Source organism: Oryctolagus cuniculus, chromosome 8 (assembly GCF_964237555.1).
Source record: "Oryctolagus cuniculus chromosome 8, mOryCun1.1, whole genome shotgun sequence".
Taxonomy (NCBI): Eukaryota; Metazoa; Chordata; class Mammalia; order Lagomorpha; family Leporidae; genus Oryctolagus; species Oryctolagus cuniculus.
This window is the reverse complement of record NC_091439.1, coordinates 83,190,845-83,213,290: the sequence shown is the minus strand read 5'-3', so window position 1 is coordinate 83,213,290 and position 22,446 is coordinate 83,190,845. Positions and strand designations below refer to the sequence as shown.

The 22,446-nt window shown below is 49.4% G+C and overlaps 1 protein-coding gene across 2 annotated transcripts in view; it reads right to left on the bottom strand.

Moving 5' to 3' along the window:
* The window catches only part of SCD5 (stearoyl-CoA desaturase 5), a 163,194-nt gene that overhangs the window by 13,447 nt on the left and 127,301 nt on the right, over positions 1-22,446 (bottom strand). Inside the window, exon 4 of one of the 2 annotated variants that reach the window (XM_070047963.1) lies at positions 21,018-21,106. The exons of the other annotated variant lie outside the window; for it this stretch is intronic. Coding sequence (XP_069904064.1) covers positions 21,018-21,106 — 89 coding nt within the window. The remainder of the gene's footprint in view (positions 1-21,017; positions 21,107-22,446) is intronic. 2 annotated transcript variants of the gene reach the window in all.

Here is a 22,446-nt window from a genome sequence, read left to right as displayed (position 1 = left end):
CATAGCGGGTAAAGCCACCGCCTGCAGTGCCAGCATCCCATATGGGCACCGGTTTGAGTCCTGGCTGCTCTACTTCCAATCCAGCTCTGTGCTGTGGCCTGGGAAAGCAGTATAGGATGGCTCAAGTCCTTGGGCCCCTGCACTCATGTAGGAGACTGGAAGAAGCTCCTGGCTCCTGGCTTTGGATTGGCGCAGCTCTGGCCATTGCAGCCAATTGGGGAGTGAACCAGCAGATGGACGACCTCTCTCTCTCTCTCTCTCTCTCTGCCTCTTCTTCTCTCTCTGTGTAACTCTTTCAAATAAATAAATAAATGCTTAAAAAAAAGATATTTTGGCTCAGCACAAGGAGTCCGTTTGCACATGAGCCAACACCATGGCACGGCGATGCCCCCATCCAAGTAAGCCTCGGTGGCTACTGGACATAAATCCAGATACACAAGCTAACCTTCCAACTTCAGCTCTTTGAAGAACATCTTCATTTCCATAAGCTGGATCACAACAAGGAACACTGAAACATCACGGATCGCTTTGAGACCAAAAATCTGTTCTACGGGGAAGAAACAATCGAGGCTTGCTTTTTCCACAACAGGGTGTGATAAAGCAGCCCAAGACTATTTTTCTCTGGATGAAAAAGAAATTGCTGTTTTCTGTCGGCAAGCATTTCCCCCACTGTTGGCTAACCCTCACGCAGCAGCCTCCGCTGGGGGAGTGTGAGATCTTGAGAGTGGAATCCATCAGAGCATGAAGGAAGTAGGGGTGACCTGCTGGTTCCAAGGCGGGGGGCCAGCCTGAGGAAATGGGAAAAGCAGCAAACACCTCCATGGGTGAGAGGAGGAAGTGACAGCCCCACAAGCCGGTCCTCTCGATGAGCGATGAGCTGTCACTGGCATCTTGATTAAGCACGTTTGGTTTTGCGATTGCACCAGAAATTCATTTTCCCGACAATGTCTGCATTGTCTAGGGGGCCGGGCAAAACAATGCGAATGCTTACCAGAGAGTTACTCAGAGGACAGGTGAGGGCCCTGGCAGTTTGTAAGTGGACAGGACATTCTCTCCCCCGTCCCCTGTCCCCTCTGGCTTCGCCCTCTGGAACACAGGGCGCCTGTACTTGCAGACGGAAGCTCCCTGATGGGGTCGCTCTTTGGAATCCAGCAGAATGTCTTCCAGACTCACGAGAAGTGTTTTCTGTTGAAAATGGGCTTTGGCTTTTCCTGGTGCAGGTGTGACCTTTGAATGTGGAGGTCAGCTGAGCATCATTTTACCAAACATTCTTTCCAAAGATAAGCACAAGTATTCCAGGCTTCAACACAAAGGATATTACAAGGGGTCTTCAGAAAGTTCATGGAAGATTTGTCTTATGCAAAACCTGGCATGGGTTTCAAAATATTTGCACCAAAATAAAACTTTTAAAAATTCCTTTGTTGATCCACCTCGACAATGAAGTGCTTCAGGAAAACACCTTGGCGTGCTAACTGCTAAGACTGGTGTGAGGGAGGATAAGAGGCCTTTGTCCTTTTTCAAAGCTTTGCTTCCACCACAGTAGGCAGCAAGCTCTTTGAGGACAGGGTTCTGCTTGCCGCTCCTTGTACACAAAATGCTCATTCGCGCAGCAGGTGTCCAGGAAGCAGGTGAATTACTGGACTGCACCAGAAGGAGTTAAAGGTGACAATCCGTTTGTCTTCAGTGAAAGCAATGAGGTCAGTTCCCATATCAGAGCACTGGTTTGAGTCCCGGCTGCTCCGCTTCCAACCCAGCTTCCTGATGATGTGCCTGAGAAGGCAGCAAGCAGGTGGCTCGAGTACCTGGCCCTGTGATAATTCAGACTGAGTTCCCAGCTGCTGGCTTTGTCCAGACCTGGTTGCTGTGACCAGCTGATGGAAGAGTTCTCTCTGTCTCTCCCTCTCTCTGTCATTCTTTCAAATAAAATAAATCTTTTAAAAACAGCTGCAGGGGCCGGCGCCATGGCTTGGTAGGCTAATCCTCCTCCTGTGGCACCGGCACACTGGGTTCTAGTCCCGGTCAGAGTGCTGGTTTCTGTCCCGGTTGCCCCTCTTCCAGGCCAGCTCTCTGCTGTGGCCCGGGAAGGCAGTGGAGGATGGCCCAAGTGCTTGGGCCCTGCACCCCATGGGAGACCAGGATAAGCACCTGGCTCCGGCCTTCGGATCAGCGCGGTGTGCTGGCCGCAGCGTGCCAGCCACGGCAGCCATTGGAGGGTGAACCAACGGCAAAAGGAAGACCTTTCTCTCTCTCTCTCTCTCTCACTGTCCACTCTGCCTGTCCAAAAAAAAAAAAAAAAAAAAAAAAAAAAAAAAAAAAACACCAGCTGCAAAATATGTTTTTAAACAAAGTGGCTGCGTTAAGGCTGTGCTCCACTCTCGCCCTTGCTGTCTGAGATGCACTGATCTTTGCGGGAGGAGACAGAGCCAGTTTTCTTGAACTGAGGCCATGAAATGATATGCAGACTCTCGTGTGTGTTTCCATTTTCCAGGCTCTCATCAAATCCTCAGAGAAGTGAAAACCCTGCACATCTGTAGAGCACCTACTCTTTTCTTTAATGTTGTGGTTGTGATTTTGTTTACTTTAGGATCTAGCCTTGGATTTAAGTAAGGAAATTTCATTCAGTTCAATGGTTCTTTTAAAAATTCATACCTACTTTTTTTTTTTTTTGCTTTCTATATTGAGGTTTTACAATAGTAATTTTCATAACTGGAGTAGAATATAGGCTAACATTTTTTAAAAGACTTTATTTATTTGAGAGGTACAGTTACAGACAGTGAAAGGGAAGAGACAGACAGAGAGGTCTTCTATCTGCTGGTTCACTCCCTAGATGGCCACAACGGTCAGAACTGCAGCGATCTGAAGCCAGGAGCCAGGCGCTTCTTCTGGGTCTCCCATGCGGGTGCAGGGGGCCTAGTGCTTGGGCCATCTTCCACTGCCTTCCCAGGCCACAGCAGAGAGCTGGATCGGAAGAGGAGCATCCGGGACTAGAACCGGCGCCCATATGGGATGCCGGCACCACAGGCAGAGGATTAACCTACTGTGCCACGGTACCAGCCCCCCCCCCTTTTTTTGGAAGTAAAATCTTGAGAGGAATTACAGCGGCACTAGGTAGTGTATATATCCATGTGTGTGCATATGATCATTCTAGCCTACATATATGTAGGTCTTGTGCTGAAAGTGCAATCACCAACCGCTGGCAAACAATCTGCTAGGACCAATCAAGGGATCCACTTTAATTCTAAAACTCCATCACTGCCAACAGTAAGCCACGCACTAGCAGCCAGCTGGGCGCTACGGGGCAGTCACTGGAGTCACTGCAGCCATCCTCATGATCAGGGTCAGCCACCACAGCTGCCTTGATTAGGCAGGCTCAGCCCTCTGGCTGAGGACAAAGCGGAACAGGCTGGTCTAACACAGCTGCTTTGTTTTGGATGTAAAAGCCACGACCCTCGTGCACATCCAAGCTCTCTAGTTCATGGGCTCCATGCTTATGTTCCTGCTGCACCGTCCTTCCAAAGCTCTCCAGGCCGTCACACACCAGCTGAGGGCGCAGCCAGTCAGCCAGCATCCAGAAGCAGGTATGTGGCACAGGGGTCCAAACTCTGCCTGAGATGCTGGCGCCCCGTACTGCAGTGGCTTGCTCCAGTCCCTCTGGTTCTGATCCAGCTTCCTGCTGCTGCACACCATGGGAGGCAAGGCATCTGGGGAGTGAACCAGCATATGGAAGATATTCTTTCTTTCTTTCTCTCTCTCTCTCTCCCCGCCTTTCAGAGTGAAAATAAATAAAAATGTAAAACAAACAAAAATACCCATATCCTACATTGAGAGCCTTGGGTTCAATTCCTGGCTCCTGTTCCTGACTCTAGCTCCCTGCCAGTGCAGACCTTGGGAGACAGTAGATGACAGCTCAAGTGACTGGGCCCCTGCCTCCCACACCAGAGAGACCTGGGTTGAGTTCTAGGCTCCTGGCTTTAGCCTCAGCCCAGCCCCAAACCTTGAAGGCATTTGAGAGCTAACTCTTTCTCTTTCTCTCTGTATCTCTCTCTGCAGAGAAAGAAAGAAGGAAAAGAGGATGTGAGGAAGAGGGGAGGAAGGAGGGAAGGAGAGGGGAGGGAAGGGAAGGGAAGAGAGGAGAAGGAGGGGGAGGGGAGGATAATAAATCAGTTAGGAATTGATTTCCTCCAGGAGGCCTACATTGATCGATTTCCTTGCAACTGTGATTACGGCATCATTCATCATGCCTTCAGTACAACTGTGCTGTAAAAACTACAGAAGACAATCACTTTAAATATACAGCTGAGTGTTCCAGCTGGTTGAGGGTATACACATTCAATTACTTAAAAAGAAAGAAAGAAAGAAAAGTGTGGGGGCCGGCACTGTGGCGTAGCAGGTAAACTGCTGCCTGTGGCGCCGGCATCCCAGATGGGCGCTAGTTCTAGTCCCGGATGCTCTTTTCCCATCCAGCTCTCTGCTATGGCCTGGGAAAACAGTAGAAGATGGCCCAAGTGCTTGGGCCCCTGCACCCGCGTGGGAGACCAGGAAGAAGCTCCTGGCTCCTAGCTTTGGATCGGCACAGCTCCGGCTGTTGTGGCCAACTGGGGAGTGAACCAGTGGACGGAAGACCTCTCTCTCTCGCTTGCTCTCTCTCCTCTCTCTCTGTCTCTCCTTCTCTCTCCATGTAACTCCGCCTTTCAAATAAATAAATCTTTTAAAAAATTTTTTAAAAAAATAAATGCATGGAAATCACTGCCCACTTTTCTACCTTCAAAGTCAGAGTTTACAGAACAAAACTTGACCTTCCCGGATGGCGGCAAGTGTCAGCCTGAGTTCCTCAGAAGGCAGGGCACTGTTCTATAACAGGAACTCAGGCCCTGGCAAGGAGAAGGTGGGAGGCAGGGAAGAGAGCAGAGCACTCCTGAGTTGGCTGCTGGGTGGTATCTCAGTCTAGAGCCTGCTTCCAAGAGACCACATGAGTAGGGGTCTCAGGACGGTCTGTCCGTGAGCAGTCAGGTTGAAGAAAGTACCTGCCAGCTCCCACTGCCCCACCCCTCCCTCCACGGACCCTCCACGCTGCCTCCCTCCCTTTGGGGGCACAATGACAAGCAGTCACCTCTGCTTGTCGGTGTTCTGCCTACTTTCCGGTAGCTTCTCTGTCCCCCTCTAACTCGTTTCTTTTTATCTGTGAAGGGTTTGGCAACCAGAGAGCCAGGTGTGCTCAATCCGTGTGCAAATCAAGAGCACACGAGCCCTGGGCGTGCGGAGACGAGGAAGGAAGATACAGCAGGGTCCTGACATTTGTTCAAAGAGCTCCTTCTGCTGCGGTCAAGGGGAGACCGCGTGTTTCACAGTTTCAAGGACTCGGGGAAGGGGTGTGCACCCGCACCTACGGGGATGGTTCTCTTGGTTGACTGGCTTTCGTGCCAGTGAAAGGAATGATGGCATAACTGAGTTCCAGATGGGGGAGACACTAGTATATTTAGCTTTCTCTCCACTATTTGTGCTTGAACTTACTGACATTGTGATGTTGCCTGCAATGTAGTGGAGACGCTTCGGCATAAACAGTGAGGCGTGTGCGTGTGTGTGTGTGTGTGTGTGTGTGCGCGCATGCATGTGTGTTCTTCACCGCACAGCCAGAGCAGACCATATGAAGTCCGTGCAGGAGGAAGCCAGGCTGCAGGCACGGCCTCCGTTAGCAGCTGACAACCCAATCAGCTCACACATGAGAGGTCTGCCATGCTTCAGCTATTTTTATCTCCAGTCACCCCTCAGGGAAATGGATTTTCGCTGGTAAGATTAAGTGGTGTTTGAAACACAGGATACTTCCAAAAGGGCATGGAAAAATGGAACTAAAAAGTTTTATTTTGGTGCCCAACCTTTTAGAGACCCGTGCGTAGTTCTTCCATACCATGCATTTTCCATGAACTTTGTGAAGCCCCCAGGTATGTGGACTGGCTAGAGACACTGCAGGGGTACCTCTCACAGCAGCTGTTGTCCCAGGGGGCGGTGTGGAGGGCTTCGCTCCATCTGGACCCAACCCCTGACGAGACCCGGGGCTGGATTCCCACTCAGCCGCCTGTGTCCCCACGACACTGCCACATCACATTTTCCACGCCACAGGCCTGCCCGAGTTTCCAAAGGGCAGGAGGTGGGACCAGTGTTTGTGCATGGCTTTTGTCTCTGTCCCCACTCTCTGGGGTAGACCTGGGTCTGCCAACACACGATTCGGTTGGGGGAAGACCTGTGGACTTCCTCTCCCTCTCACCCTGGAGTCGGCCCAGGCCAGCTCACAGCAGACACAGGCAAGCGAGTCTCCTGCTGTGGCAGCCGGCACCCACGGTCCTGTGGTCTCTCCTCTCCATGCACCGGTGAGGGTCACTGCCCCTTTGACGGCACCGCGAGTCCTGGAGAAGATCACTGTTTGCACGAATGGGCAGTTGTTATGGAACTCTCTGGCCTCCTCCTGGAGGGGGGCCTCCATGCTGCTGGAACACAGCGGAGGGCATGGGACTCTGCCAGGGCTGGCCGTGCTGTCTCTGTGCCGCGCACTCAGCACCACACACCAACCGCACCCCTGTACCACTACCACCACTGAAAGCTGGGTCTTGGCTCTGGGTCATCTCGTGCTCTCTGTAAGCCTCAGACCCCAAGTACTGGGCTCTAGAAACAGAAGGATGGATAGGAGGTAGACCTCGCCAGCTCTGTAAGCGGCTGGTTTTAATGTAGAACAATGAGCACGTGGGTGCTTATGCCCACGATGTTACAGACCTGCTAAGGAGCCGCTCTTGCTCACCCAGGACGATGGGGCTCAAACTCTGCTCTCAGAACCCTTTTATGTTTTAAGAATATCATTACTGGGACTGATGCTGTGGCACAACAGGTTAAGCTGCTGCCTGCAGCGCTGTCATTCCACATGGGCACTGCTTTGTGTCCTGGCTGCTCCACTTCCAATCCAGCTCCTTGCCAACGTGCCTGGAACGCAGAGGAAGATAGTCCAAGTATTTGGGCTACTGCACCCACGTGGGAGACCTGGATGAAGCTCCTGGCTTCAGCCTGCTCCATCCTTGGCTACTGCAGCCATCTGGGGGAATGAATGAGTGGATGGTAGATTTTCTATCCCTTCCTCTCTCTCTTTCTCTGCCTTTCTCTGTAACTCTTTCAGATAAATAAAAGAATCTTTAAAAAATATTATTATTGAGAATTCCACAGAGTTTTGGTTTATATGTGTGTGTGTGTGTGTGTGTGTGTTGATATATACTGTTTGGGAAATTAAAATCCAGAAATTTTTATGAACTTTTTTTTAAAGATTCATTTTATTTATTTGCAACCTAGAGTTAAAAGGAGAAAGAGAAAGGAAGAGACAGAAAGATAGGTCTTTCATCCACTGGTTCACTTCCCAGATGGTTGGAAAGGCCAGGGCCAGGCCAGGACAAAGCCAGGAGCTTCTTCCAGGTCTCCCATGTGGGTGCAGGGACCCAAGCACTTTGGCCATCCTCCACTGCTTTCTCAGGAGCATTAGCAGGGAGCTGGATCAGAAGTAGAACAGCCGGGACTTGAAACAATACCCACGTGGGATTCCAGCATCACAGGTGGCGGCCTCACCTACTGTGCCACAACGCCAGCTCCTTTATGAACTATTGAATGTTATATTTAATAATAGAAAATCACATGTAACATACAAAAAACTATGTATGAGTGTCACATATACATGTCACTTTACTAATATAAAATAAATATCAAATCTATCCATTCACTAAAATAATAAATCTGTTTTATATGTTAAACATTTCTGTGAGAAATGTATTTTTCAGAGCGGCTAACAATATGCAGTATGAAGGTGGGCTCTGCTCTGCGTATCTGGGAATCTCTTGGATGTCTGGCTTCGTAGCAGAAGCTGGCTTCTCCCATCTGCCTCCGTTGCACTGTGCTGTTGGGGTTGAAGTCTGTGAGCAAACACTGACCCACACAGAGGTGCAGCTGGAAGAGGTGGGCGTCCCAGACCTCCTGTAAGAGCTCCGGGGACCTCCCACCCCAGAGCCCTCGCCCCGCATTTTGGGAGCCCTGCTGCCCTGGGCTTCCTGGAGGCGCGTACGGAAGGATGAGTGGGAGCACAGACAGCACAAGAGCACGGTAGTCAGGGCTTCTGAAAAGTCACTGCCGGGCCGGCGCTGTGGCCGAGCGGGCTAACGCCCTGGCCTCAGGCGCCGGCATCCCATGTGGACGCCGGTTCTAGTCCTGGCTGCTCCACTTCCAACCCAGCTCTCTGCCATGGCCTGGGAAAGCAGTAGAGGATGGCTGAAGTCCTTGGGCCCCTGCACCCATGGGGGAGACCTGGAAGAAGCTCCTGGCTCCTGGCTACGGATTGGCGCAGCTCCGGCTGTTGCAGCCACCTGGGGAGTAAACCAGCGGATGGAAGACCTCTCTCTCTCTACCTCTCTGTAACTCTGTCTTTCAAATAAATAAAATGAATCCTTTAAAAAGAGAGAGAGAGAGAGAGAGAGAGAGAGAGAGAGAGAGAGAGAGAGAGAAGTCACTGCTTCCAGCTCACTTGCTGTCGGGGGGCTCTCAGTCCCGTATTTCCAGCAGGCTCCACAGGCCTTGCAGGTGTGGCTGGTCCCAGAAGCACACTTGGAGGAGCGTGAGCACAGGTGCGGTGTCGGGCACAGCCTAGTGTGCCAGGGGATGGCGTGACTGAAGTGGGAGCTGCTGAGGGCAAGGTGACTATGGCCATGCCATTGAGCTCACTCTTGTAATTTTCCCAAGGGGAAGTTACTCAAAGGTTTTAAGCAGGAGACAACCCTGGTCCACACGTGTGTTTCTTATTCTAAATAGCTCAGAACTGTAATAAGAGATAAAACACAAGCAAAGGAGGGGGACAGCAGGGGGAAGTGGAGGAAGAAGATGGCATTCCTTGTGAAGATCATTGCCACCTCTCTCGGTAGGAGAGCATGGACAGGCTGAGACAGAGCTGGCTTCAAATCCAGCTCCCTCAGTTACCAGATGCTCCTGAGTCAGTTTCTCAGAGCCCGCGATGCCACCACATGTAAGATGGGAGAGAGATGATTTTCATACATGCAGAGAACACTGAAATCAACAAAGCATGCTGTACAAATAATAATAATAAAAAGCAACCTCCCTGTCTCTCCATTTCTCGCTCGCTCTCTTACGCTCTCCTCCCTCTTTTCCTTCTTCACCCCTTCCCTCCGGTCTGTCAGGTTTCCCCACCAATGAACCCTTTCCCTTAAAAACAAAAGAAAAACAACCGCACGCTATTACTGTTGTTCTAAGATTAGGCTAGACTTACAAGGAATTTGGGATTTGTATTCTCAAGGACAAAAAGACTGAGCACCAAAGAGGCACTGTTTAAAACAACATGGTTTGCCCATTTACATGCAAGGCAGTGCCAGCCCACAGCTACCCACGGCGAGAGAGGCAGTGGGGACGTGGAGACCCCGGGGACCTCAGGTGAACCCTCTCTCCTTCTGCTGCAACTTGGACTCAAGATGTCCATGCAAAATGCGAACGGTTCAAGTCCTAGCTCCCCGCCACCTTCTGTTTCCCTGGGAGCCAGTGCCGACACGGACGAGCAAGGACACAAAGAGAAGACTACATTTGCACATTGACCAGAGTTTCGAGAAACTCTTCCGTGCCTGCCTCCACTCGAAGGTCTTTCCCCATTTCGATTCCTCGTTTTCTCTGGGAACACTTGCCCTTCCTGACCAGAAATCCCCTCAGCATCACCAGGGGCCTGGGACTCCTCACATCCTGTTCTTGCCCCGAGTGTCGCCATCTGCTGTGTCGCTCTCTCGAGCCATCAGAGCACACACTGACTCTGGCTGTAAGGGAAAGCTTCCATCGCCACAGAAATCTGAGTTCTTGGTTGAGCAGGAAAGCCACACACACACACACACACACACACACACACATGCGGTCTTCAAAAAGTTCATGGAAGCTTCATATTACAAAAAAAATTGCAACTTTTTTTGCACCAAAAAATCTTTTTATTCCGTTTCCATGAGATTTTTTTGAAGTAATCTTGTATACGTAGCTAAACAGGTTTTCAAATTCTTTCCAATGAAGACATCTGTATTGTGTGTGTGTGTGTGTGTGTGTGTGTGTATTTCCCCTCTAACTCTTTGCTGAGTGCTGACAGCTGAGTCATTGCATGCATCTTCCTTAAAATGAAGCCAGGCAGGAGTAGGTTTACAGGAGCAGCCCGTGTCGGCGGGGGCCCTGAGCGTGTCTGGACAAATCACATCATCTAAGGTTCAGATTCTTTTTATCTGCATGACAGATCTGTGATTGTTTCATAGCGAAATAGACAGTGTGAGGTGAAGTCAGTGACGTGGGCGGGACGCGAGTCCAGAGCTGATTTCTAACACTTCCCTTGGCTGGCTGGCTGGCTGACTGCCAGTGATTTCTTTGGCTTCTCTTTGAATGTCTTGCAATTTCAGTTTTTCAGACTAAGAATCTGACCCCAGAACACCTTTCTCCAGGAGGAGAGTGAGCCTTTGCTGCCTTTTTTTTTAATTGTTCATTTTCTGAATCTTTCAAGGCATTTCCTTGTGAAAAGAAGGTGGGAGGAAGGTGAACCATCTCCCAAGGCGGGATTACATCAAATATCTAGGCCAGGCGTTCTCCGCTGGGAGTCCTCTGCCTCCTGCAAGCTTGACCTTGAGCAACGACCCGGATGCCATCCTCTCCAGGCTGGGGGCGCCAGGGGGCAGTGCACCATCTGGCTGGACACCTTGACAGTTCCTGCTGTTAGCCCGGGGACATCACGGGAGGGAAGGTCAGGCGTCTCGGCGCCTGCTCATCGCGTCCCTGCCATCAGAATTCCGCGACGCTTGTTGACATTAACACCACAAACTATAGAATACTTAGAACTACATCAGACATGAAATAGGTAAGCCCTACACGGAGAACACTTCAGACGTTGTCTTTAGTAGGAAAGAAGTCTTAAATTTCCTGAAGAATGAAGAGTCAGGAGAAGGCCTTCACCCTGCCAGGTGCGACGGGTCAGCCCCAGGTGTGAGAGATCATCCCAAGGTGCAAAAAACTGTCCCCAGGTGTAACGGGCCATCCTTTCTGCACAGGCTTCTTCAGTTCCCCCTTTATTGGGCGTTCCCTAAGCTCCTAAAAAATTCGCCCGCTACCACGCCACTTCCATACGCAGACTTGGAGGTTTCTGGTTATTGCTCAAGTGTGTGCCTTTGCTCCCAACCAAATGACAAGATACCGTTTTGCATCTTCCACTTCCCTCAGTCCAGAAGCGCACTATCCGCACGTGTTTCATTTAGGGAAGTGCCCTGGGATCAAGGAAGTGAGAGAAAAAGGCACCAGGCGGCCCACACCCAGCAGATGGAATCAGCAGCCACACAGTCACCACCCCCACACGGCTACTTTCACTGGGCCTGTGCTCCGCCCCCGGATATTTTGGGAACATCAGGGGCACCATCAGTGTGCAAAGCACAAAAGGAGTGTCTGCGGCGGCTGCTAAAGCGGAGCCCGCGATCAGGATGGAAAGCAAAAGAGAAACAGTTTTGCACAAGTGACAGTCACAGGACAACAGCCAGCGACACAGGTGCTCATGGCACAGCAGGGAGGGCTCCTCAGTAAAGGACAGGCCTCACCCCCCACCCCGGTCCCATTTCCTCCCTTTCCTGGAGATCCTTGGCGCCTAACCAGATCCTTTTCAACTCCTTGCAGTGTAAATGGCAAAGCAGGTAAGCTGCACAGGGCAGCTATGAAACAGATCAAAGTCCCCTGAGCCCCTACTCTTCCGCCAGCTGGGTTGTGGCAAATTCCCTCCTTAACCGGGTAAAAACTCGAGTTCTAAACACGCCCAGCGCACAGTCTCTCCGCAAGAACAGACTGTCGCCAACCTTTTTGCTTCCAATAAAGCAACCTGTTTCTGTTGAGGTTAGCTTCCTTCTCCTTTCTCCGTCTCCTTTCTCGGGGTACAAAAGGCCAGAACCCTGAGCTATTCTATACCTAACACTCAGGACACAGAGTGAACAGTGCTTCAAGAGGGAGGAACAAGGACTGGCCAAACCAAAGAGGAAACTCTGAAGTCACAGCTAAATAACAGCAACGGATGATGTGGAAATAAAAGGAAAAATGCTGGGCCGGCACCATGGCTCACTTGGTTAATCCTCCGCCTGCGGTGCCAGCATCCCATATGGGTGCTGGGTTCTAGTCCCGGTTGCCCCTCTTCCAGTCCAGCTCTCTGCTGTGGCCCGGGAAGGCAGTGAAAGATGGCCCAAGTGCTTGGGCCCTGCACCCACATGGGAGACCAGGAGAAGCACCTGGCTCCTGGCTTCGGATCAGCATAGTGCGCCGGCCATACCGGCCATTTGGGGGGTGGACCAACGGAAGGAAGACCTTTCTCTCTGTTTTTCACTGTCTATAACTCTACCTGTAAAAAAGAAAAATGCTGAGTCGGGGAAGCCGTTAAGGAAGAGGGGGGCTTACACACACCTCCAGCTGCTGCCCCGGTGTGAGCTTTAGCCACTCATCCTCTGCCCGCAGGCATCTGGGCCCACCAGGTAATTATCCTGCATCCAGAACTCAAGAGGTCCTCAAACCCTAGCCTTACGGACACTTCTGCTTAGTTTATGCATTCTTTTGTTTATCTTCCATTGGTCCCATAGCCTCTGTAATGTGCAAATGAAAGCTGCAAACAGCCCTTTAGCATCTAAGTCTTCAGAAATAAAACAGCTTCTATAGCACGCTGTATGGTGATGGACAGCACATCTATTCAGTGCAGATCTCCCTTGTATTTTCGCTGGTTTTAATGAATTTATTCAGCTAATAATTTTGTATAAATATAGCCAGTAAGCATGTTATAGATGTGGAGACAGAATCAGAGGGGGGGAGGGGGAGAGAGAGAGTAGAGAGGAGAGGGAGAGAGAGAATGACAAGACAAGGATCTTGCTTATTACAGACGTCGTCTACACTCTTGAGAACAGCGGTTCTTCTCTCACTATTTGTTGAAACCTTTATTTAGTGGGGGGTTAAGCTTGTGATTATAAAGTAAACTGAAAGTGTGTCATTGTAAAAACTAGAAGAAAAACAAGAAAGGAAGGAGGAAGGAGGGTGGGCGTGAGGGAGGGAGAGAGGGTAGGCCTGGAAGGATCACCATGCTTTTAAAACTGTGTATATGAACTATGTGAAATGTGTTCCCTTTATATAAACAAACAAACAAAAAAAACACAAAACAAACAAAAATCCAGGATTTTATCATACGTTCCTACTCTGCAGCTGCATGAATGAATAAATAGCCCGGTGCTAACATAGATTATAATTCTGTTTATGCTTCTCAAGATAAAAAAATAGCTTGGAGAGCCTGCACTTAGCCTGGCACTTAGGACGCCTGTAACCCACACTGGAGCACACGGGCTCTTCCTGACTGGCCCCCGACTCCAGCTTCCTGCATCTGCAGCCAGTGATGGCTCAAGTGATTGGGCTCCTGCTACCCAGGTGGGAGACCTCGATTGAGCTCCCGGCTCCTGGGTTCAGCCCAGCTGCTGCAGGTATTTGGGGAGTGGACCAGTACATGACAGCTCTGTCTGTGTCTGTCTGTCTCTGCCTCTCAAATACACTTTTCAAAAATAAAAAATAAAAATAAATGGCATGGTTTTTGAATCCGTGTCAGTTACTGCCAAATCTCACTGTCGGGTCTCTCTCTTCTGACCTTCAGAAGAACTCCAGGGACAGGGAGGGAGCATGCGGCAGCCAACAGCACTTTCTGGACAGTTCAGGTGAGGGCCTCAAAGCTAAACAGGCAAGGGCGCCCCAGGCAAGGGGCCTCTCTGCAGTCATTCATAAGGCGTCTCTCGGTGCAGCCTCCTGGCCCAGGGCCCTGCCTTGTCTTTCGGCAGAGAGGGAAGAAAACAGTTGAGAGTTCTAACAGGCTTGGGCAGCAAGGGTCTAATTTCTCCAGTGCGTTTGCAGAAGCGGCCAAAAACAAAACCTCCTGTTTCTCAACCTAATCAACCTTTGAAGCATTCAATAGGATATACCACGGTGAGAGGGGGATGGAGGAGCTGGAATCACATCAAAGGGAAAGTTCCTGGTAGCCCTGACGTGACGGGCTGCACACGGCTAGATATCCAGTCTGGGTAAGGCAACAGCTATCAACATATGGCTTACTTAAGACAGTATTTCCACTTCTACTGTCAAGGGACAGGGGGTTCCCATGATACATTGCTGTCAGCAGCTTGCATTAGTAGCAGAGAAAATGGATGTGAATTTCACAAATATGTCTGACACTCTTTCCATTTTAAAAAGGGAGCCAGCCTCACTCACTATTTTCACCAAATAGATGTCACGAGGGCATTAACCTTGCAAATCATTTCATGGAAAGAACAAGGTGGACAATAAGTGGTGGATTTGTTTTTAGTGAACCAGTGCATTTCTTCTTTTAAATATATGAATTTGTGGCATCAAATGCTTCTTGTTTAAACAACACTTCTTATGCTGCCATTTTTCTAGCTAGGTGTTAGCTGGATCCTTTAGAAAAAAAAAGTTTTTCATGGAGCAAACCAACACTAAACTATTATTACTTATATGTAATATATCCTAGGTCAGAGCACTGGAGAGAGTAAGAACAAGAAATGGGTACTGGGGCCCGTGCTATGGCGTAATAGGTTAAGCCTCTGCCTGCGGCGCCCAGCATCCCATATGGGCACTGGTTCGTGTCCCGACTGCTCCACTTCCGATCCAGCTCTCTGCTTATGGTCTGGGAAGGCAGTAGAAAATGACCCAAGTCTTTAGGGCCCTGCACCCACGTGGGAGACACGGAAGAGGCTCCTGGTTTCAGTCTGGCCCAGCTCTGGGCGTTGTGGCCATTTGGGGAGTGAACCAGTGGACAGATCTCTTTCTCTTTCTCTCTCTGTAACGCTGCCTTTCAAACAAAATAAATAAATTTTTAAAAAAGAAAAAGAAAAATCCTTAAGCATTGTATTAGCTAGCTTCTTGTTACTACAAACACTTGAGAGAAGCTAATGTTATAAAGAGGAGAGGCTTACTTTGGCTCACGATCTGGAAGCTGACAGTTCACCATCAGACAGGTTCCACTGACTTAGCCTCTGGCGATAATGTTCTTCCAGGCCGAGTCCCAAGGAGGCAGAGCGCATCGCGTGGCAAGATGGAGTGCAGGAGTCTAGATCTCTCCTTATATATCTCTCTGCATCTCTCCACTGAGATTTGATAGGAGGGCCCTACAACCTAAGCTGATCTAATCACTTCCCAAAGCTGCTCCCCTCCCCGCCCTGCCTTCAGATACCATAATCAGACAAATTTTCCACTTTCTTGATACCATTAATGTAAGACTCTGGGGACCAAACCTTTAACACATGGGCCTTTGGAAGGTATTCAGCATCCCAGATGATGTCCAAACCATGGCAAGTGTCCCTCAAAACAATTATGAAGGCAGGCATTTGGCCTAGCGTTTAAGACGCTGGTTAAGATGCCTGTGTCCAATATCAGAGAGCCTCAGTTTGATGATTTTCTAGCTCCTGACTCTACCTTCCTGCTAATGCAAACCCTAGGAGGCAGCAATGGTGGATTAAGTAATAGGGTTCCTGACACCTACATGGGAGACCTGCATTGAACTTCTGGCTCTTGGCTTTGGCCTTCGCTTAGACTTGGCCATCATGGATATTGAGTAAGTTAACCAGCAGAGGGGAGCTCTCTTTGTCTGTTTCTCTCAAATTAATACTTTTTTTTTTCCGATTCTAACATCCTCACAATAAAAATTTTTTTAAAGATTTATTTATTTATTTGAAAGTCAGAGTTATACAGAGAGAGTAGAGGCAGAGAGAGAGAGAGAGAGAGGTCTTCCATCCGATAGTTCACTCCCCAGATGGCTGCAATGGCCAGAGCTGTGCTGATTCGAAACCAGGAGCCAGGAGCCTCTTCCGGGTCTGCCACGAGGGTGCAGGGGCCCAAGGATTTGAGCCATCTTCTACTGCTTTCCCAGGCCATAGCAGAGAGCTGCATCAGAAGTAGAGCAGCTGGGAGCTTCAGGCCAGGGCATTAACCTGCTACGCCACAGTGCCGGCCCGAAAATGAAATATTTTTAAAAAAATTTTATTTATTTATTTGAGAGGTAGAGTTACAGACAGCAAGAGAGAGAGGGAGACAGACAGAAAAGTCTTCCTTCCGTTGGTTCACTCCCCAAATGGCCGCAACGGCCAGAGCTGCGCCGATCCGAGGCCAGGGGCCAGGAGCTTCTTCCGGGTTTCCCACGCAAGTGCAGGGGCCTAAGGACTTGGGCCATCTTCTACTGCTTTCCCAGGCCATAGCAGAGAGCTGGAATGGAAGTGGAGCAGCCGAGACATGAACCAATGCCCATATGGGATGACGGCGCCACGGGTGGAGGATTAACCTAGTGCGCAACGGAGCCAACCCCTCTTACAATGAAATATTAAGCAGCCATTAAACTGAAAAGATTTTACAATACTCTATTAGGTGAAAAATGCAAATTGTAAAACAATATGCAATGTCCTGTGTCTGCTTAGATAAAGAAAGTCACAGGACAATGTTGTGCCCACCGGAATGATCTAGATGATATACAAAATGTTAGCTTCTCTTGAGCCCATCAAGAGCTAAGTAACAAGTCAACTAAGTAAACTGAGTTCCTAAGGGCTGGAGGCCTATTCAAGGAGAGAACACATGATCTACTTCACTTTTGGCAAAGCATGGGCCATCTACGTGTATCGCTGCCATATATGCTGATAAGAAGAAATCAGCCAAAATGTGAACAAATTCTTAAAGTGCAGACTGGTGAGTCAACATAGAATAGCTCCAAGCCTTAGACGCGAGGGAGGTTATACTCACTCTCTAGCTCTTTCCCATGGGCCCCCGCGGGGTGCTGACAAGCAAGGATGGGGACCAGGACCCTTTGAGCTACACAGACATGCAGCAAGTGGTCAGCTGCTGCTGGGAAGACAAGCACAAAGTCTTGCCTCCCCCTCCGCCCAGAACCCTCTCTTACAAAGCCAAGGTCTTTACCTACTGGGGAAAGGTAGAACGGCCCTTTCTGGCCCCTGGACTAGGCAAAAGCCTGCTGTTTCTGGGAGAGGAACAGAGGCAAATCTGTTTGTGTCAGGGAGATTGGGTGGGAAACCCTCTCACTCCCAGACAAGGGCAAGGAGCTGTGGCTGCTGAGGGAGGAGTAGAAGCAAAAGACACCCAGCGGGTAGAGAGGAAATCTTCCTGGGCCAAGCTCCTGCTCTGCTCTACAGCAGAGGGCGGCTGCTGCTGCAGGAGAGACAGGAACTGAAAAAGCCTTGGCTCCAAGGGTCAGGCACGTGAGGCTTACCTAAGACTATGGTAGGAGCAGGACAACAAAGAACGTCCCACAGACTAACAGGTCACACACAGAAAAACAAGCAATAAAAGGCCACCCTTGGAGCAATAGTACAGAGCATAGAGATTCACTTCTTACCAGCGTGCAGGCACAGCTGCAGGTAGAGTACAAGCACTTGGAAAACCCTCCTGGAGGCCCAGACGCTGCTCCTACGGTGATAGCAGCCACACCCTGAGGGATGTGGTGCATTAAAGGCAACTGTAGCAACAACAAACTCTAAACCTAGCTCAGCTCTGGATTAACTGACTCAACACCCACTCCCCACCAGGAACACACACGCTAATGGCCGACTGAAGTGGGGTCCACATTCTCAACCATCAGTGATACCCATCGTTGTTTCTCTGTTCGTCCAGACACAATGCCTAGCATTTAGTACAAAATTATTGAGCCACATGAAAATGCAAAGGTAGTGGGGCCAAAAATCAGGCAATCAACAGAACTGGAGTCACACATGGCCCAGAGAGTACAGCTATCCTTGACTGTAAGTATCACTGATGTACTGAATGGCTATTAAAAAACACTATAATTCATTTCTTAAAGGGATCTCAAATAACATTCATGAGCAGATAACAGAGTTTACCAAAGTGTCAAGTGCAGATCCTATAACTAAGAAAACACTGCCAGGGTTAGGCCTTTCATCTAATGGTTAAGTCGCCAGTTAAATGCTCATGTCACACCCCAGGGTACCTGGGTCTGACACCCGGTTCCAGCTCCTAATTCTAGCTCCTGCTAAGGGAAACGCTGGGAGGCAATGGTGATGGCTCAATCAGTTTGGTTCCTGCCACCCTGTGGGAGACCAGGATTGAATTCCTGGCTCCCGGCTTTGGCCCAGGCCAGCCCTGGTTGCTGTGGTCATTTGGGGAGTGAAACAGCGGATATGAGCTCTCTTTTTCTATTTATCTTTATCACTCTCCCTCCTCCTCTCCCTCACTGCCTCTCAAAAACAAACAGTATCAGAGATGAAGAATTCTTTTGATGGGCTCATTGTTAGACCAGACATAGTTGAGAAAAGAATTAGTGGACCTGAAGACATGCCAATAGAAATGATCCAAGCTTAGTGAATTAAACAGCATCGCATCTCCAAGAGCTGTCAGACCGTATTAAATGATATAACATGTGTAACTGAGTCTCAGGAGAAAGAAAAAGAAAAGAAAAAAATAAAGAGTCAAGAATTTTCCAAAATTAATGAAAGACAACAAATTGTAGAACCAAGGAACCCAAAGAATTCCCAAGGAGGGTAGTCCCTCTCCACTGAAAAACAGACAGATGACAATCAAACTGCTGAAAACTGCTGATAAAAAAATCTTGACAGCAGTGAAAAAAAGAAACAGTACACTCTAAGGGATGCTAAGAATCACAGCAGACTTCCAGAAACTATGCAAAACACAGGACAGAACACTGACACCTCTGAAACACTAAAAGAAAAAACTTGCCAACATAAAATTTATTGTCTGGCAAAAAGTGAGAGTAAAATAAAGATTATCAGAGGACAGCACTGTGGTGCAGTGGGTTAAAGCCCTGGCCTGAAGCGCCAGCATCCCATATGGGCACCGGTTCTAGTCCCGGCTGCTCCTCTTCTGATCCAGCTCTCTGCTGTGGCCTGGGAAAGCAGTGGAAGATGGGCCAAGGCCTGGGGCCCCTGCACCCACGTGGGAGACCCGGAAGAAGCTCCTGGCTCCTGGCTTCGGACTGGCTCAGCTCCAACCATTGCGGTCATTTGGGGAGTGAACCAGCAGATGGAAGACCTCTGTCTCTACCTCTCTCTGTAACTCTTTCAAATAAATAAAATAAATCTTTAAAAAATAATAAAAACTAAAGATTATCAGAGGCAGGTATTCGGTACAGCAACAAAGACACTGGCTGGGACACCTGCACCTCCCATGGGAGTGCCTGCGTCCATTCCTGGGCCAGCTTCTTGCTAATGCAAACCCGGGGACGCAGCAGTGATGGCTCAAGGTGCTGGGCTCCTGCCACCCACATGGGAGACCTGGATTGAGTTCCCAGCTCCAGCCCCAGCCCAGTCTCAGCCATCATGGGCATTTGGGAAGTGAATAAATGTCTCTCTCTGCCTCTTAAATAATTAAATAAGTTTTTTGTTTTAAAAGGAGACAACAAAAAGGCAGAAGAACCTTTGCCTCTGATGCACAAGCCAATGACAATAAATCTAACTTTTTAGAGAATAAACAAGGATTAAATAGAAATCTCCTTTAAGTGCTGTTGACATTCTACTGGCTGGGCCTTGAGCTAGAGTCAAATACTATGACTGTTCCACAAAAACATGCAGGCTAGATTTATTTGAAAGGCAGAGAAGCAGGGAGAGAGGAAAAGACAGAGAGAGAGAGAGAGATCTTCGACCCTCTGGTTCACTCTACAAATGGTCCCCACAGCCAGAGCTGGAACAGCCTGAATTCAGGAGCCAGGAGTTCCATCTGGGTCTCCCACTGGGTGGCAGGGGCCCAAGCACTTGAGCCATTACTCTTTGCTTTCCCAGATGCATTAGCAGGAAGCTGACTTAGACTAACGGAAACTGGGACTTGAACTGGCACCTGCGTAAGGGATGCTGGCACTACGAGTGGCAGTGAAGTCTCTGTATGGAAATATCAGCGAGAACGGTATCTACTTGCACCAAAATGCCTTCTGTAAAATTTAACCTTTTACTACCATATGAATACTTATGTTTCACCTGAAAACTAAGATTTCTTCTCAGCTTTGGTAGTAAAGCAGTATTTCACTAGAAAAAGAATACTTTGGGGCCAGCATTGTGATACAGATATGAGTTAAGCCACCCCCTGGGATGCGAGCATCCCATGTGGGTGCCGGTTTGAGTCCCTGCAGCTCCATTTCCAATCCAAGCTCCCTGCTAATGCGCCTGTGAAAGCAGCAGTAGATAGCTCACGTGCTTGGACCCCTGCATCCATTTGAAAGACCTGGATGAAGCTTCTGGCTCCTGGTTTTGGCCTGGCCCTACTCTGGATGTTGTGGCCATCTGGGGAGTGAAGCAGTGGGTGGAAGATATCCCCCCCCCATATATAAATAAATCCGAAAGAAAGAAAGAAAGAAAGAAAGAAAGAAAGAAAGAAAGAAGGAAAGAAGGAAAGAAGGAAAGAAGGAAAGAAGGAAAGAAGGAAAGAAGGAAAGAAGGAAAGAAGGAAAGAAGGAAAGAAGGAAAGAAGGAAAGAAGGAAAGAAGGAAAGAAGGAAAGAAGGAAAGAAGGAAAGAAGGAAAGAAGGAAAGAAAAGAGAGGAGAGGAGAGGAGAGGAGAGGAGAGGAGAGGAGAGGAGAGGAGAGGAGAGGAGAGGAGAGGAGAGGAGAGGAGAGGAGAGGAGAGGAGAGGAGAGAAAAGAGAACAATGTAGTAGACACACAAGCTCTTCTTTGGACTCGCCTGACCAAGACTATGGGGAGTCGGGACATTTAGAATTCAAGCCCAGAATCCGGGTATCACCATTTGCATGGCAGAATTGCAGACAGGCTCAGAGGTGACGGGTGTGAACACAGTGCAGTACATGGGAGGCAGCTAAGGAACGGCAGCTGTTACTGGCTACTGACGTGACTCACAGATGCGTGCAGAAGCTCAGCGAAGCTCAGATAACTCGCTCGACCCAGTCCCAGAGCACACTGACACTGATGACTGACGTGCTCACCGTGAGAGTGAGTGCGGGGTGCCAGAAACTCGAGAAACTCTCTCCTCGTCGTGCCAGGGGAATTTCTTGCCCACAGAAATGGATGGTGACTGTGTGGGAGAAAACAGCTGCTAGCGTGGTGGATATATTACACACACACACACACACACACACACACACACACACACACAGTCTCCCAAAGTTCCAGCAAGAAAAGTACCTCGTGCTGTGGCACACACACGACATTTTGACTTGGAAATTTTTAAAAAGTCGAAACCAGCTGTTGAAGAACCTGCCACACTAATCCCTTCCCCGCCCAAACTTCTAACCACTGAACCAGGGAAATTCTGGTGTTGACGCCACAACCTCAAGACTGAACCATCTCTGTCCTAACTGCAGGGTACAATTCAGCTCTTTGGTGACAGCAACCAAAGTCTCTTTACACAGCTTCCCAAAAGTAGCTAAAGGATGTTTTCTCCAATTTTCTTTTTAAAAAAGGGCTAATGAAGCACAGCCCACGCCTGTGTAGTGGATTTTCACCAAGTCATCAGACATGGAGGATTCAGAATTTTAATTTCCAACGGCTACGGCTGGAGGCAGGGAAGATCATTCAAAGGAAGCGAATTGTTTCATTGAGAACAGTTTGGAGGGACAGGGTGAGAGGCAGCACTGGATGTGGACACTGAGATGGAAGAGGTCTCAGGGTTCCAGCTGTTACCTGCACACCAACTTCCCCACTGTGACCTGTGCAATGACTGTCCTCTGTCACCAGGTCCTCACTGTCCTCTGTCACTGTCCTCTGTCACTGTGCACTGCCATCTGTCACTGTGCACTGCCTTCTGTCACTGTGCACTCACTGTCCTCTGTCACTGTCACTCACTGTCCTCTCTCACTGTACACTCACGATCCTCTGTCACTGTGCACTGTCTTCTGTCACCTAGTCCTGTCCTCTGTCACTGTGCACTCACTGTCCTCTGTCACTGTGCACTGTCCTCTGTCACTATGCACTCACTGTCCTCTGTCACACTGTGCACTGTGTCACTGTGCATTGTGTCACTGTGCACTCACTGCCCTCTGTCACTGTCACTCACTGTCCTCTGTCACTGTGCACTGTCCTCTGTCACTATGCACTCACTGTCCTCTGTCACTGTGCACTGCCCTGTGTCACTGTGCACTCACTGTCCGCTGTCACTGTGCACTGCCCTCTGTCACTGTCACTCACTGTCCTCTGTCACTGTGCACTGTCCTCTGTCACTGTGCACTCACTGCCCTCTGTCACTGTGCACTGCCCTCTGTCACTGTGCACTACCCTCTGTCACTGTCCCTCACTGTCCTCTGTCACTGTGCTCTGTCCTCTGTCACTGTGCACTGTCCTCTGTCACTGTGCACTGCCCTGTGTCACTGTGCTCTGTCCTCTGTCACTGTGCACTCACTGTCCTCTGTCACTGTC